Genomic DNA, 16841 nt, shown 5'->3' with positions numbered 1-16841 from the left:
CATATATAAACCAAGTATTTTGGTTGTATATTAAATCTATCTAGCATTTGTTCAACTGTGGCAGTTTTAACTGTGAATACTTTATTTGTTAATTGTATGTTTTGTTTTTATTACACAGTACTTTTCCTGACATTTTTGAATCTCGCCCCTGGCAAATACCCCATATTATCACACAAAATTAAATGAACACTAAAACTAAACATTTTCACAAAATAAAAACTTAAGTATCAAAGTTGCATTAAAAAAATAAAAAAAATCTAACTAAAATCGATAAACACAAAGTCAAAAGAACTAAAAAACAACGAAAAAATCTAAACTATAATACAGTAACCTTGTGGCGAAGGCTTGTCCATTCAGACAACATGTGGACACTCTCCTTCATACATGATTCTCTATGATCCTAATGTCTTTACTGTACTGTCTGTGTCTCTACCACTCCTTTTCCCCTGCTTCCTTCTGGGCTACGGTCAACACCCTCTTCACTGTCGTCCAGCGATAATACATATATTGATTAAGTGAGTAGCCCTGTATAGACGACAAGTAGGGGTTAATCGAACTAACAGATCAATTATGAAAAATAACCGATAATCGTAAAATACATAAATACAAATTGTGGATATAGCCGATCTACAGTGGCGGTCAAGCTAAGGAAGCAGTGTTTGAAAGTGTAACAGCTCCTAATCCACTGGCTTGACTGCTTAACTGATTAGCTCAGGGTGTGGTCTGGTGCTTCAAGATCCTCTGGATTACATGAATGGATGAACGGGACATGTCTATATACTCTATGGTACTATAGAGTATAGAGTCTATAACCACAACCCAATACTCAAATTACTGCCACCTCGCCTCCTCTGTCCTCTGTCCTCCATCCTGCATGGCGATGTCACAGTGAAATTGGTGACCTGACAGAATATGTGACCATCATGTGGACTTACACATACCGCACATTGAGGTCTTGCAATATGTGGCTTTAATACCACTAGGTGATCTGTTGATAAGCAAACAGCAGTGATTTATGACTGACGTTATGTGAAGTCCATAAGAAGGTCACATATTTCAGCCGGTCACCAATTTCCCCGTAACACCGCCATGGTGGAGGATGGAGAATGGAGGTAGCGAGGAGATCGAAATTTGACTATTGACTGAGATCTGGCTTTTGCAGTCACACTGGTGCTAAGCAGGGGTGGAACCAAACTGTAAAATTGTACTTAAGTACAGTTCAGAGGTATTTATACTTTTCTTGAATATTTCAACTTCAACTCACACTAACACTTCAGAGGGTACCGTAATATTGTAATTTTTACTCAATAACATTTATTTCAAACCTTTAGGTATTTTGCAGATTTTGATTATTACCACAAATTATAAATCAACTAATGAATTAGGATGTTAGGCTATCCAGCCGTACATAAAGTCATCAGGCGAGAGAACCCCACAAAGGTAATTTATCAGCTTAATTTCTTTAAATTTGTTTATCCCATACTCTGTATGAGCTGGAAAGCCCCATGTTACTTAGCAATGATTACTATCAGAATATAGGGATATTAAAAACTTATTTTAACAATAAATAAATAAATATCACTTACACAATTAGCACTACACAGGCTCTAAAATGACACATACTAGGCCTACACATACTGATCACCCTCTGTTTAATAGTTACTTTCACTTCTGACCACTGTGGTTTTAATGATCGGTTTTCTGTCCGTTATATATTATTATTATTACTACTACTATTTTAACATCTGTGTTTCAGACGTGGTCAGCGGTCCTCTGTAAATAAAGGCCATTTCAGATACATTTTCACATTGAAAAGCCCCATGCATTTTCTGTTCCTTGTGTCTGAAATGGATCAGTATCATATCCATAAACTTTGCCCATCTGTGCAGTTTGGTTTTGAGAGACTTCTACTTTCACTCTCCTTAATGGGGAAGCAGGGGCTCAGCTCAGGATATATGTTTGTAGTCACTGCATTGGTATGTTGTAATAACAATGTAATGTAGGCTATTCATTGTTATCCAGGGGCTGAGCATCCAAGCCACACATTAATATAGTTCAATTGGCAGTGGTGTAAAGTAACTATGTACATTTACACAAATACTGTACTTAAGTAAAGGTGAGGTCTTTTTTTACTTTGCTGGAGTATGTACAATTTTCAGTACTTTTACTTCTACTCCACGACATCTCAGAGGCAAATATTATGCTTTTACGCCACTATAATTATTTCAAAACTTTAGTTACTAGTTACTTTGCAGATATAAATGATTACTTTATAAAACATACATTAACCACTTCGGCCCTACATAGGCTACATTTCAGCCATTTGAAAATAGCAAATACAAGCTCACAATACGTCTCGATGTGACATTGACGCATTGTGAACTTGTAATCTGCTAATTTCAAAAGATTTTACTTTATACTTTTGGTACTTGGTTAATTAATTTGTGATGCCAATACTTTTGTACTTTTACTCAAGTCAATGTTTTATTCTGAACTTTGACTTGTAACAGAGTATTTCTACATTGCAGAATCGATACATTTACTTAGTAAAACAAATAGGCTTTATGCACAGCAGCCATATTATCACTTCCTTCACAGGTGTTACCAATGATACTAATGAAGGCTCTGTTCCATTTAGTGTAGCACAGTGGTTTCCACGACCCCCATAACTCTGAGTGTACAAATGGAACCAAATGGGTTCCATTTGTACACTCTCAGAGTTACACACCCACAAGGGGCCATTTGGAAGCCCATGAGGGTTCCTGGACCCCAACTTTAGACCCACTGGTGTAACAGAGTGTTTCCAGTGAGTCAACATGCAACAATATCAACCCTGACTCTGTTTGACCAGAATGGAACAGAGCCTTCGTTAGTATCATTGGTAACACCTGTGAATGTCTTCACCATAGAGGTATGGGTCTTAACAGTCCTGTGCATAGGGTGCATTGGGTTGCCATGTTTCACAGGCTCCATATAGATCCATACCTTTGAGTCGTGCGCGGAGGTCAGACAGGCTCCTGTCCAGCGGCATCACGGCCCCGTGGAGCCCGGCGAGGGGCTGCTTGTTGCGGGCTTCGCAGCCTCCAGATGCCGCATGTCTGTCTGTCAGCACGGATCTCCAGCTGTCTATGTCACCCCTATAGGAAAGTCACGCCAAGTGTTCTATAACAGCGACAGACCGGGTCGCATCACTAACACCTATATAGAAGCTCATTTGAAGCTCGAGGAGGAGGATCACTGTTTTGTTACTGACTGGTTAAGGAGACACAGGCTGATTGCTGTTTATTTGTGTAGCTGTACGTTCAGTGTTGCCATATTTTGTGAGAGAAATAAGCAACCATGTCTAGGAAACAGATCCAATGAGCACTTTAAACATATTTGCATCAGCTATTTGAAAATAGCCGATCTACAGGCTCACAACTCGTGTTGTGAGCTTGCAGATCTGCTATTCAGAATAAAACTCTTGCAATAAAATGTGGAATATTTGGAATGTTTTTGAAACATTCTAACAACACAAATGCTCCCTGGGCAGTGGGCACAATTGCACAAAACATTTATGAAAATATTTGAGAACCACTTTTTGGAAGCATAAGCCTAAACAACCAAGTACACTTTAGAAACCAGCCCCCAAAAAATGCAACTGCTAACCAATTTTTACAAGCAACTTTACAGAAAAACTCGCTTATAATAAGCCGACATGGCAACGCTACGTTCTTCTTCTTCTGCGTTTCTTCCAAAGCTCCTTCTTCCTCTTCTTCTTTGCGTTTGATACTGAGAGCGAAAAAAAAAAAAAACACTACTGCCTCCGTCTGACATAGAGTGAACTGACACTGTCAACATCAGTGGTGTAAAGTAAATAAGTACATGTACTCAATTACTGTACTTAAGTACAATTTTGAGATATGTTTTACTTTACTGGAGTATTTCCAATTTTCTGTACTTTTACTTCTGGTCCACTACATCTCAGAGGCAAATATTATATTTTATACTCCACTACAATTATATGAACACTTTAGTTACTAGTTACATTATAGATTTTGATTATTATCACAAAACATACTTTTACCCACTTCAGCCCTGTAATCAGTAATTGTGTCCCCCTGGCAAGTGGCAACACCACACTACATAAGCAGTTCCAGACAGAACCGCTTGAGAACTTTTATTTTCCTCCATTAGTACTTTTTCAGCATCAGATGCTTCATAACCATATGAGTAAAATGTCCAGAATCATTTTCTTATATTAGGTGAAAGGGTGGGGGGGACTATTTAGATGACTATTTACAACTAAGCCTATTTACAATTTAGATGACACCACAATATATTTTTTTTAATCTTTTTTCTTTTTTTTTATCACTGCAGCTTTTACAGGTGTTTGTCAGTTAATTGAGAGAAACACAGGCAAGAATCTGTTCAACATATTTATCAAGAGACTGACAATCAGCATTTTGGTCAATAGGGCAGGCAAGGCTGGTGTTCAACTACACTGATGACAGTGATGTATACAGTATGACATGGGTAGTGATGAGCTAAGGCTTTATTTGCCTTATTTCAGCGTTCTACCTCTTCACCTTATAAGCCTGCGCAGTAAAGGTGGTGGATCTGGAAAGCAAGCTCATTTAAATGTTGCATGAAAATGGAATCATGTCCTAATAATACTGCTCTGGCTGGCCTGTTTTGTATAGCAAAACTAAACAATAAAAGCCTGAAGATCGAGGCTACCTGTTTTGTGGCGAAAGCAGCATTCTGATTGTTTATCACTAACCCTGCGTTTTAACAGCGGGCAACTCTCGGGCAACATCGCCCAAAATATAATGAAAGTCTATGAGAGCCGGCGATCGGGCGAAGTGGGCGGGGGGGCGATGAAAGATGGATTTTCTTTATCTTTTTGGGCGATATCGCCCGGCATCGCCCAGAGTTGCCCGCTGTTAAAACGCACCGTGAGGCTATTTTGGCATTGGTACATTATTATCTTAATAATATACCACTATTTGGATTAATTCAACTGTGTCTTCTCCTAAAGGGTTGCATCTTGTTTAATCCCACATTAAAACAGCTTCAGTGGTTTGCTCTTATTCTTCCTTTAAGCTGTATTGTAAGTTTCAGAAGATTGTGTGTCATGCAAGTCTCTTAAGCATTCAATAACAAATCAACCCATTCTCTAAAAAAAACAGCTCTTCACTCTACATGAACTATATTCATTAGATAAGAATGCTCTTCATTTTTTAAAGATGTATTTTCCCCCCAGGTGCTCATCTTCTTACTCCTACCCCATAGCAATAATCGGAACAAATAAGTAATACATAGGAGGACAGTAACTTTAATGTATGATTGGGCTACAAACAGAGATTTATCTTCTATAGAAAAATATTTGATGTATAGAAACAACTCACCAATTCTCTGTAGTGTGAAATGACATATAGACATTTTCCATTAAAAAAAACAGCTGGTGTGCTAGGAACAAGAGGTAAAAACGAATTTAAGTCAGAATGATTTGATAAATAATTACTGCCACAGCATATGAATACACTTTTAGATTTTTGATTGAGATTCCCCATGCTCTGCTATTGGGGAATCAGGGACATCAGATGGTGGCAAGCATATTGTATCTAGAGAGTGAACAGAAAATTTCCACCCATTCATTTCAGTGAAAGTTGCTCATGTGTAGGGGGAAGATTTCCCAGGATGCCCTGGGGTGCATTAACTTCTGGCCCCTGGGCTGCATGTAGGCAGGGATATCAATCAATAATAGTTAAGGAATACATGAAAAAAGCATTCATTGATATACGGTATAGGTCTTTATTGAGCCCCGTATGGAATTCAGGTGTCATCAGCACCGCAGTATGAAACAGGTTTACAACTAAGATTCAAATAAAAATAAGGGCAGAAAGTAAGAGATCACATATACAAGTAAAAATAAATGTAGTAGTCTGACCTTAGCAATCAGCACTTGCACTGACTGGGATAACAGTGTATAAACAATTTCAAAATAAAGTATAGGCATAGCATAAGGCAAAATGTATCATCAGATTATTAACATACTGTATTAATAGCTCAAATAACAAACAAAAAAATACACGCAACTTGTTCCAGTCCAGTCCTAATCCTTCTAGTCTTGCCCTGAGAAAGACCCACGTGGGTCGAAACCGGCTGCCAGCCTCATTTGTTATCATTCGTTACATTATGCCCAAGAAACATTAAACGCTTTAACTATACTCTATATCCTCGACTCATTGTGAGTGTGCTTTAAATCAGCCGAAGGGTTTCTCGGTCTTCAAATAACTATGTACAAACGGTCATGTGAGGCTGATATATGTACCGTGTAAGCCAGCCTACACAGTAGGTATACGGATCATATTTGTACTGTATAGTCAACCAACAGCGATAATGAGCAATATCGGTTGACAGTGAAACATAACAGTTAACCCAAGTAGGCAACTGTTAAGATACATTAGTGCAGTGTTTCTAACCCCACATTCTAGTAGAATCTATTTCCCCAGTAGATAATATTAATCTTCATAATCATCATCGTCACTGTTTACATCATCATCATATTCATCAACTAGGGCTGCACAGTCTTTCCTCAGCCTGAAAGACATGCAGATGAAACCGCCACGGGCACTGGGCATCTTCCCAACAGTTTCCCAGGTGTCCGTCTCTTCACAGTAGCACTCGATTTTCTGGGTGCACCTACATGAAGAGAGACCAATAGCCATGTGTTAAATATCTGTGGACAAGAAGCCACCTTTCCCAGGCATTCATGGAGCAGCAGTATCTTACCTGAAGCTCTCATCCACCCCTCCTAGTAGGTAGATCTTTCCCGCCACCTCAACTGCGCCATGCTCGGTGCGTCTCACTTGCATGGGAGCACACGTGGTCCATTGGTTGGTCTTAGGGTTGTAACACTCTGTCGTGTTTTGGGGGTATATGTAGCTCCCGGTGTACATAGAAGTAGAACGCTCACCACCTACAGACAAGAATTAAGAGGATAGAGGCTTTTAGTGGGCTCTATTATGTGCCCAAAGTACAAAAAGGGAGTCAATTATGGAACTAAGATCAGTAGTTTAACTACGGTGGAACTACTGTAAAGATATTTACTTATAACTTTGATGTAAGTAAGTAGGTTGGAGAGGCTTACTGTCAGTATCAGCGTGTGGGAGTCTATCCCCGTTTTGCAACTTCTATGTACTTTTACTTTACTTGAGTATTCCAATTTACTTCTACTCCACTACATTTAGAAGCCTTTTTTTTTTACTCTTTACTCCCATACAATTATTTTACAGCTTTATTTACTAGTTAGTTTGCAGATTTAGTTCATCAATACAAAACATTAAATGATACATTATGTATTATTATAGGTTATAAGCTATTCAGCAGCACAAAGTAATTAACCCCCTCCACCCCCCGTACCACCTACAACCTTAACATGATGAAAACATTAATGCATTACTAATTCCAGTAATATGATTGTGAAGTGGGCTATTCTGCATAATGAGTACATGTTTTTTGCCAATACTTTTGTACTTTAACTCAAGTAACATTTGTCACAGAGTATTACACTTTGGTACTTTTACTCAAGTTAAAAAGCAGGCCGAGTACTTCTTCCACCACTGACTAAGAGCCTTTAAGAACAGGCATGATACCTATTACGAAGATCTTTCCGTTGAGAGTACAGACAGCTGGAACATAACGCGGATTCTGCATAGGTGTGACTTCTGTCCATACAGAGGTTTCAGGGTTGTACTTGGCCATCTTGATTGAATCCGAAGGATGTACACCTAGACACACACACACTTTTTTCAATCAGACCCTGGGGAATGTGCTCACTTAAACGGTTACAAAAACATTAACAGTCAGTGAAATGAGTGTTTGTGCACAGCCCTAGTATGAAATTCCCCCATCCCCGTCCCTCCCAACCAACCAACCATTCAAACCCTGATTGTGCTTTAAAGTTAAGTTAACTCCCGGGATTCAAACCCTGGTCTCCCGCTTTAGGCTTTTGGTAATTCGCAGAGGCTCTGCGCACCTACTGCTACATATCTATATAATATATATAGGCATGAGTGCTGCCGATGACCCGAGGGTGTATCATGCCAATTGAGAATTTGGTCGTAACCGGAGGGGTACTGCACTGGGTAATCTGACAACGGGTACAGTAGACACATAACTAGTTACATAAAATAAAAAACCTGTTATGTACCAATCAAATACAGATGTCCTTCTAGTGCGAGTGCGACCATTTCATGAAGACAATTGCAATGTGCTGCCAGACAGACAGACTGCATGAGCTGCCAGGTGTTGGCTTTGGGGTCATAGCGCTCCATTGAGCCAGGGAGATCACCACCCACGGCATACATATATCCATCCAGCATCACCATGCCTATAGACCATGTGGAGTTGTGCAGGGAAAAAAGAAAAAACAACAACACTGATCATTAGAAGGGAAGTCCTTGGCCATATGCACTATGCAGGCTCTCCTTGGCTAACCAAAGCAACAACACTTTTGTTGTTTGGGCTAAATCCGCCCGCCCCAAACATTTCCCATACTCAAGGCTGATATTAGGAGTGGTAGTAGTATTACCTTGCTACTGCTTGACCGCAACACTCACACACAAATACAGGGACACTTATGTTATCAACATACTATACATTTAATTTTATATTTAACAGTAGAAAGGCTTCCAGGGCATTGCAAATATATCTGTTTTTTAATAATAGATATTTACAATGCATTTCATACAATTTATAGGCCAATTTATAATTTATTGTACCAAGTACAGTCAATAAATTGTGTACAACTAGCAACTTGCTCCACTAATGATGTCATTACTCTGCAGTTTAAACTGATCAATTCTGTACCTGTAATTTCCATATAATTATATAAGCAACCGGTACTGTCTAGATATTTGGTGGTATAATGTAAATATCTGAAGTTGTCCCTTGTCTGTTGCCCTATCTTTAACGACTTGTGCTCTATTTTATATACTTAGAACATTTTGGGTTTTTTGCCTATAATGATATACCCAAAACAGGGTGGTTTATGTGGTTAAAGAGAGTAGAGAGTAGCGAAGTTCTGACTTCACTCCCACTGGGTTATTTGTATTGGATTTCCCATAGGGGAATCTTAGATCGTGTCAAATAAGAACTGTGCTCCAAAAATAAACAAAGTCAGGTCTGTAACATTTATGAGACTGAGTTTGATAACGTCTGTGTTTGGAGAAAAAAATAATATTTTCTTACTTGGATGAATTTGTACCTTTTTACCGTCAGTTGATGCTTCACATCCATACAAGTGAAATTGGCGGGGTGATTTGTTATTTCTGGAACACAGTTCTTATATGACGTGATCCAAGATTCCCCTATGGGAAATCCAATACAAAAAATAACGCTGTGACCCAGGGATAGCGTCCTCTAACGGCAGTGATGTCAGACTTCGATGCTCGATTAAATACCATAGTTTGACCATCTTACTGAAGTAGGAGCGTGGCTTATTCATGGAAGCCATCTTCCGCCATGATTTACTGGGAACGTCATAGCGCCACATCTCCCTAGACATTGAATCCAAAGACGATCTTCCTCTCTCTCCTCCTGCCAAATACAGAGTACAGCCTGTGGTGGGAGAAAAGTAGAATGAAAACACTGATTTATGCCTTGATTGTTAAAAAACTAAAGATGTTGTTTTTCTGTTATTTAGATTTGTTTTTACTTGACCACACATGTTAGTATGTTGTTTTGGACAGATACTATGTTTGATGTTAACCTGCTGGTGTACTAATGTCTTTGAAGCACTACATTGTTCTCTTTGCACAATACTTATGTGACCATTTGTTGACTAGGGTTCATGACATTTACTCCAATTTTGCACTGATTGTGCGATGCTAGAGTGCGGTCTAGCCAACAGCAACTCGGGACCCCGAGTTGACTGATTGTAAGTAGCTCTGAAGTGTCTGCTAAAAGCCTAAATTGTACCCTTCAAGAATTTCAATTGCTTTTCCAGCGCAACACTTGAAAGTTTCAGAGGCAAAACAGAGTAGTGTCCATTACAGGTCCCAAGTTGATTAACTCTGATGGTGCTTCTCACCTGTCTTAACCACAGCAGGCCCAGATACTTTCCAGGGCAAACGTCCTAGAGTCTTCCATTGATTGCTCAGGCGATCGAAGATTTCAATTTTGTCAAACCTGCCTTCTCCTCCCACTGTCAAAATCACTTAAAAAAAACAAGGGAGAAGGAGCACGCGAGTCAGAGTAGTTTTAAGCAGGTTGAACTCAAAACTAAAAAAACACTGATGTATTTTTGCAACATGCATTCATGTGTGAGGAAGGGTACCTGTGGTCCTGCGTGGGCGTGCTGTGTTACAGAAGGGCTGGTCTTTGGCCTCAGAGATGAACCTCTGGCAGCCCTGGTATTCTTTCACCACATCCAGAGACTCAACCACAGTGTGGAGGTAGGAGGGGCTTATGAGAGGCAGACGGATTTGCTCTAGTACCTTAAAGAACACACAGTGAACAACATTATATAATAATCATGCATAGTACCAGCAAGTACCATATGCCAAGCATGTACAGCAGGTGCTGTTGTACAAACAAAAACAAGGAAAAGAAAAAACAGCTCCATATGAAGTTCCTTTAAATGTATTGACGTTTCGGCCTGCTGGCCCTCATCAGAATGAATAAATGTTGCTGTTCTGGCAACTACCTAGATTTATAACTACCTCTGATCGTCTGACAACGTGACAATAAAAACAAATGACTGACCTTTTCAAAGTTCTGCCTGCGGGTAGGACACTTGTCTAACCACAACATGGCAGCTTCAAACACCATGTCCTCCTTGGGCACATTGAGATGGTCACTGGCAAAAATCACTGTCAGTTCTTCCACAGAGAGACAAAGGAACTCTTCCTGTTGGTAGAAAATAAAATCACACCTGTGTGAAGGTAGCGGCGCCTTTGATATATTTTGTCATAGATATGTGTTTCAATATTAATATCTAATATATAATATCAATATTAGTTTATACCCCAGTTAATAAGAATACAGAGGACGAACATAAGGATGGACATACACCTGGACATAGACACGGACATACGTACACACAGAGAAATACTAGAGAAACAATATTAAATCTCTGTAAATTTATTTCAAGGCTTCCAGTGGCACTAAATAGTGCCATTGGAAGCGAATCACCAAATGCATTCCAAGGTAAGTGGCAAAAACTGATCTGTCATAGCTGATAGAGTGGGTACCTAAAAAATAAACTTTGTGTGTCCGTGTGTATACATGTGGTACCAGAAAGATATGTATGTGTTATGAAATAATCTATACAATTTATAAGCCGTACCCAGAGTGTTTATGTTCCGGACTTTTACAGTTTATATAAACCATCTAATTTTATATTCATGATATAATATTGATGTCATGAATAGTTCCCTTGCCTGACCAATCAGAACGTTGACGGGCCTGACCAATCAGAACCTTGACGGGCCTGACCAATCAGAACGTCGACGGACCTGACCAATCAGAACCTCGACGGGCCTGACCAATCAGAACGTTGACGGACCTGACCAATCAGAACCTCGACGGGCCTGACCAATCAGAACGTTGACGGACCTGACCAATCAGAACCTTGGCGGGCCTGACCAATCAGAACGTTGACGGACCTGACCAATCAGAACCTTGGCGAGCCTGACCAATCAGAACGTTGACGCAAAAGCCAGGTATAGAGGGCTAATATCCGCTCTATACCTAAAGGTATAGAGCGGCTAGCGCCGCTAAAAATACAGTAGATTAGCTGACAGATAAGACCGTGTTCGCTTCACTGTTGGTAGATGGTTTGTTTAGTGAAATGGACTGAAGCTTATTGATATATTAATCAGTTCATTGAGCAATGACCTGGTGATGACAGGTTGAGTAACAGTAATAAAACAAAGTTATTGGAGCAAAAGCCTACAACAAGCAACTTGGGAAATGTATGATCCCTCAATCACTGACCTGCTGGTAGATGTCACTGAAGTGTTCCAGAATATAATCCACGCTGTGTTGCTCCAACATTTTACAGGATTGAGTCTCAGCAAAGCAGAAAATCCCTACACAGTTACTTATATCCATGTGACGCTTCATGAAGTCACAGCAGGCCTCTCGAATAGCCATGACATCCAACAAGTTCGATGCTACTAGCAGGGCCTAGACCAAATTAAAAAAAAAACTTTATTAAGCACCAATGTTGTGTAGGACAAACAAGTAGACAATGGATAAGATTTATGATGATAACAAATTACCTGCACATTTGCAGTGGAGATAGACACCTCTGAAGTATAGGCATAGTTCACCAACATACCAATAATCTGAGGTTCCACTGCACTGATGGTCACCCTTTCCTGTGTGGACTCCACCATGCCAGACGTAAACATTGCCTGTGCAGGTTGAAAAGGTGAATGGTTGGCTTGAAGTGTTCATGGTTCAGGCCTTTATTTACAATTAACTGGCTGGATATAGCGGTTCACGAGAAAGCCAAAGCAGAACTGAAATGGCATCCCCTTAACAACAGCAGGTCAATAAATGTGTGTTTACCTCAAAGTATGGGCTGAAGGAGGCCAGTACATAACGATGGCAGGGGAACTCCCGTCCCCCACAGCACAGAATCACATCACACAGGGCACGGTTGAGCCGCAGCCTGTTTAGACCCTCTAACACCTTGTTGGGATGGGTGCACTCCACATACACCTCAGTGTGCGGTGAGGATAGCGATACACTGGTGCCATCCTCCTGAAGTGCAACAACAGCATCCAGGGGGAGATGTATAATCAGACAAATAAACAACTATTAATCTGTGAATAATGTTGATGGTCTGGTAATGTGGCTTGAAAACTGTCCGTGTCATATTTTCCCTTGCATATATTAGTGCCTCAGTGACAGTTTAATGTGTCAACATATGTTTTTCATCTTGGTTTTCCAGCGTGTTGACCTGGCTAGGTAATCTAGTTTCTCATCCATCCCCCTCTCAATCTTTCCCTTACCTACCAATAAGCTCCAATGTCCCCCAAACCCCCTCAGTATGCCCCTTGTCCTTCCAATCTGCGCCAACCTTTACCTAACAGCCCCAAACCCTCCTAATTGGGCTCCTCCTAAAACGTAGGCAAAGGCGGTGAGTGATCACGCTGAAATGCTTCACTTCAGGTGCAAATGCTTCATAGAATGCCTTGAAAAGCAGACAGACAAATAATGCAGTCTTGCAGTGTACAGACAGACAGGCATCCAGTATGTATTCTGTCCTCCTGTGCCTGGTGTATCAAGTCAACACACTTGAACACAACAATGCAATCCACCAATAGCTCTTTGAACATCACATGCACACACTCTCACATGGTAAGTGTCCAGTCTCATTCTCTTGGCAGCCATGATGTTCTCTCTGAAGGGAGGTTTGATGGAGTGGGTCAAGTCTGCAGAAAGAACACACCCGTTGTTTTAATACAGTTCAGGCTGAGCATAGTGAAATGAGGTTGCATTGTGGTCTGATTCTGTTTCTGAAATATTTACCCATATAGTAGTTCTAACCATAGCTAACAGAAATGGATTCAAGCAGACATCGAGTGTTGGGTCCAAAACTCTAATATCAAACTTCAGTCTGTCTTTGGCTCTTTGCCCCACCTTTGATTCACTCCCTCCATGCAAAACAACTAATGTGTTCTTCATTTTACTGGGGGATTGAATAGGCTCTATTCACAGCAGCCGTATTATCACTTCCTTCACAGGTGTTACCAATGATACTAATGAAGGCTCTGTTCCATTTAGTGTAGCACAGTGGTTTCCACGACCCCCATAACTCTGAGAGTGTACAAATGGAACCAAATGGATCCATTTGGTTCCATTTGTACACTCTCAGGGTTACACACCTGTAAGGGGCCATTTGGAAGCCCATGAGGGTCCCTGGACCCCAACTGTAGACCCACTGGTGTAACAGACAGGGTCCCCACACATTTTTAGCAATGAATTTCCAAAACTTTTCCAAAACTTGGGGCACAGCCGCGAAACCTCGCTCAAATAGAGCCTGCGAGTGAAAATAGGAGGGGTGGACGACGTCGTTGCACGGTTCGTTGTCGCTTGCGGTAGATCAGGACGGTCTCATTCAAAAACATGTATTTTAATGTGATTTCATCGCCCGCTCGCGTCGCGTCACGTCGCATCGCTGGCAGTGCGGATGGGGTGTTACACAGCCTGTTCGGCGAAAAACTACTTATGTTACATATTTCGTGTAATGTTATACATCTTTATGAAAAGGTTTTGTATTAAAAAAAATCAATAGCCAAAAACAATGCATAGCCAAATATTTTTCCAGGACCCTTAAATTCCAGGACCTTTGATGAAGTTTGATCAATTCCAAACCTTTTCCAGTACTGGATTTTTTTTTTTTTTTTTTCAAAATATTTCCAGGAATTTCATGACCGTGGGGACCCTGAACAGAGTGTTTCCAGTGAGCTAATCTGAGTTCCCAGAAGTTTTCGCCAGCTCTGGCGAGGAACACCAGTGAGCCAACAATGGAACAGAGCCTTCATTAGTATCATTAGTAACACCTGTGAATGTCTTCATAATATGGCTGCTGTGAATACAGCCTATTGGCATCTCTTTACAACATTCTTACATCAGCCCCAATCCAACAAACACGCGCTCACAATACGCATATATATGATAGAAACATAACGTAAACATGCATGTATATTGTACAAACATAAATGTAAGAGACACAGCTCAATTGAACATACCTGGCTGGCTGCATTCAAATCTAAAGGCAGTGAGTCACTCTAGACAATCAAGTGGCCACAACAGACAGCCGCGAGGACACTGCAGTCAAGTCCGTCAACAAATGCGCATAAAATAAACAATGTAATTAATATTCACTTTCAGACGTCTCTCTACGGAGCCCTCCAGTGGCCATTGAGGGGGATTTTTTTTTTAAAAGATTTATGCGTGGGATCGCTTTAGTTATGCATGGGAACGCTTTAGTAATGCATGGCAACGCATTACCTTATTCATTCGAACGCATTACTTTATTCGAGGGAACAAGTTAGCTAATTCATTGCCTCAAATAAACTAAAGCGAGGCCTCGCTTTAGTAAAGTGAGGGAACGAATTAGTAATTTACTTGCACTTAAGTACAGTACTTGAGTAAATGTACTCAGGCCATGTTTAGAGACATTTTGACTTGGATTATGCAACATAATAGCCTATGTGCATTCATCATATTCTTTATTATGGTGGAGAAATGTATGCTATTCAAGGATTATTATTATTATAATAATAATATTATCATTATTCGTTGTGCACTGGTCCAATACAATACAAACGAATGCGCTGGTGCGCATATCTACACACACACCCACAGCCTGGCACTGCAACATTAGGCCTATATCTTCTAATTCTCCAGGAATGTCTGTGATTGTAATTTTCCTATTATCAGCAGATGTGAGAGTGTCAATTCCTTGTGTCAATTGTGTTTATATAAGATGATAGTCTATTCAAAGAAGACGATTTGTGCCGCGCAATGCCATTTGCTCCAAATGACGCACTTTACTTTTATTCATGGATTACACAGGAAATAATGAACTGATTACAATAATATAAAATTCTCTCAAATCAGTAACAGGTAGGTGATACATATGCCCATCAAATATGGTTTTCTTGAAAGGCAATCCAAGGTTATAGCTTGGAAACCAACATTCGGGGAATATCTGACGGCTTGGAGCGCCTTAGTGCGGCTGCAGAGTTCACCTTGGGATTTGTCATTCCAATTTTACTGTAGGCTAATCCACCAAAGTGTGACTGTTAATTCCTCGTGTCAATACATTGTGTTTTTATCACCGGTGCCAGTATTATTATTATTATTGTTAATATTATTATTATATACCTTAGCCTCTATTGCAATAATAGACCTTATTATTATTATTATTATTATTAGTGGAGTATTTCCATTTTTCTATACTTTTACTTATTCCACTACATCTCAGAGGAAAATATTGTACTTTCAATCTGCAACAAATATTTGAAAACGTTAGTTATGATGTAGATTTAGAATGATATTATTACATCCCCAACCGCCCTATTTAAACGTTGGCTATTTGAAAATAGCCGATCTACAAGAACACAATGCTCAATGTGACTCATTGTGACCTTGTAGATCTGCTATTTTCAAAAGATTTGTATACATTCTATACATTATGATAATGGTAACATGTCAGTGGTTCGACCTCCCGTTAGTCCCGAACCCCACATGAGTGTCCGTGCATTATTTCGGGGATTGATTGATTGATTGATGTAGGCCTACGTTATTTAGTAAGACATGAGAACATCAGTAGGCCTACATGGAAGTACAAATTCACAATACAAGGTCTACTAAACTGGGAGACTCATTGGGAGATATCAGAACCACCAGCAGCTTTTTCAGAGCGCATTTGTCACACGCAGAAAGCAGGTCAATAGACAGTGCTTGGGTGAGCTTTATTTCAACACACTCTAGGCACCCCCAATTAATATACAGTAGACTACATGTAGGCTACAGTATGGTGTGTATTGTATTTAATGTTAGCTTTGAAATCCACTAATGTATCTGTGCGTCATTATGCGCGCTGGAAACCTCCCGATGTTAATTGTTCTATTTAGTCTACATAAGGTAAGCTGTCTTTATATGCGCTAAGGTGACAGCAATGTATACCGGCCTAAAGCTGCCTCCCCCACCCCCAAATAATACACTCCAGTCCAGTAATGACAGCCCGAATTTATCTGATCTACAAGCTCACAACGCAGCGATCAGCAACGTGTTGTGAGCTTGTAGATCTGCAACACTGATGCCATATG

The 16841-nt window shown here is 40.1% G+C and overlaps 2 protein-coding genes across 4 annotated transcripts in view; both read right to left on the bottom strand.

Moving 5' to 3' along the window:
* The window catches only part of LOC311035573 (phospholipid-transporting ATPase IA-like), a 212174-nt gene extending 208895 nt beyond the window's left edge, over positions 1-3279 (bottom strand). For all 3 annotated transcript variants that reach the window (XR_014599748.1, XR_014599749.1, XM_084043847.1), the window contains exon 1: positions 2986-3279. Coding sequence is in view for 1 of the 3 variants with exons in the window: in XM_084043847.1 (XP_083899973.1) it covers positions 2986-3031 (46 nt within the window). In the remaining 2 variants the exon portion in view is untranslated. The remainder of the gene's footprint in view (positions 1-2985) is intronic.
* Positions 3280-5817: 2538 nt separating this feature from the next.
* On the bottom strand, positions 5818-14898 carry LOC311036378 (kelch-like protein 23). The gene is made up of 13 exons (XM_084045023.1): positions 14754-14898; positions 13357-13433; positions 12565-12759; positions 12273-12407; positions 11986-12177; positions 10753-10896; positions 10325-10484; positions 10079-10204; positions 9469-9606; positions 8198-8377; positions 7641-7775; positions 6778-6964; positions 5818-6687 (listed from the first exon to the last, which is right to left on the bottom strand). Exons 2-13 carry the CDS (start codon positions 13390-13392, stop codon positions 6507-6509), a joined length of 1809 nt encoding a protein of 602 aa, XP_083901149.1. The 5' UTR covers positions 13393-13433; positions 14754-14898; the 3' UTR covers positions 5818-6506.
* Between the last annotated feature and the right edge of the window lie 1943 nt (positions 14899-16841).

The sequence above is a fragment of the Gymnoscopelus microlampas genome (assembly GCF_963454915.1).
Source record: "Gymnoscopelus microlampas genome assembly, chromosome: 20".
Classification (NCBI taxonomy): domain Eukaryota; kingdom Metazoa; phylum Chordata; class Actinopteri; order Myctophiformes; family Myctophidae; genus Gymnoscopelus; species Gymnoscopelus microlampas.
This window is presented reverse-complemented; position numbering and strand designations above follow the sequence as displayed.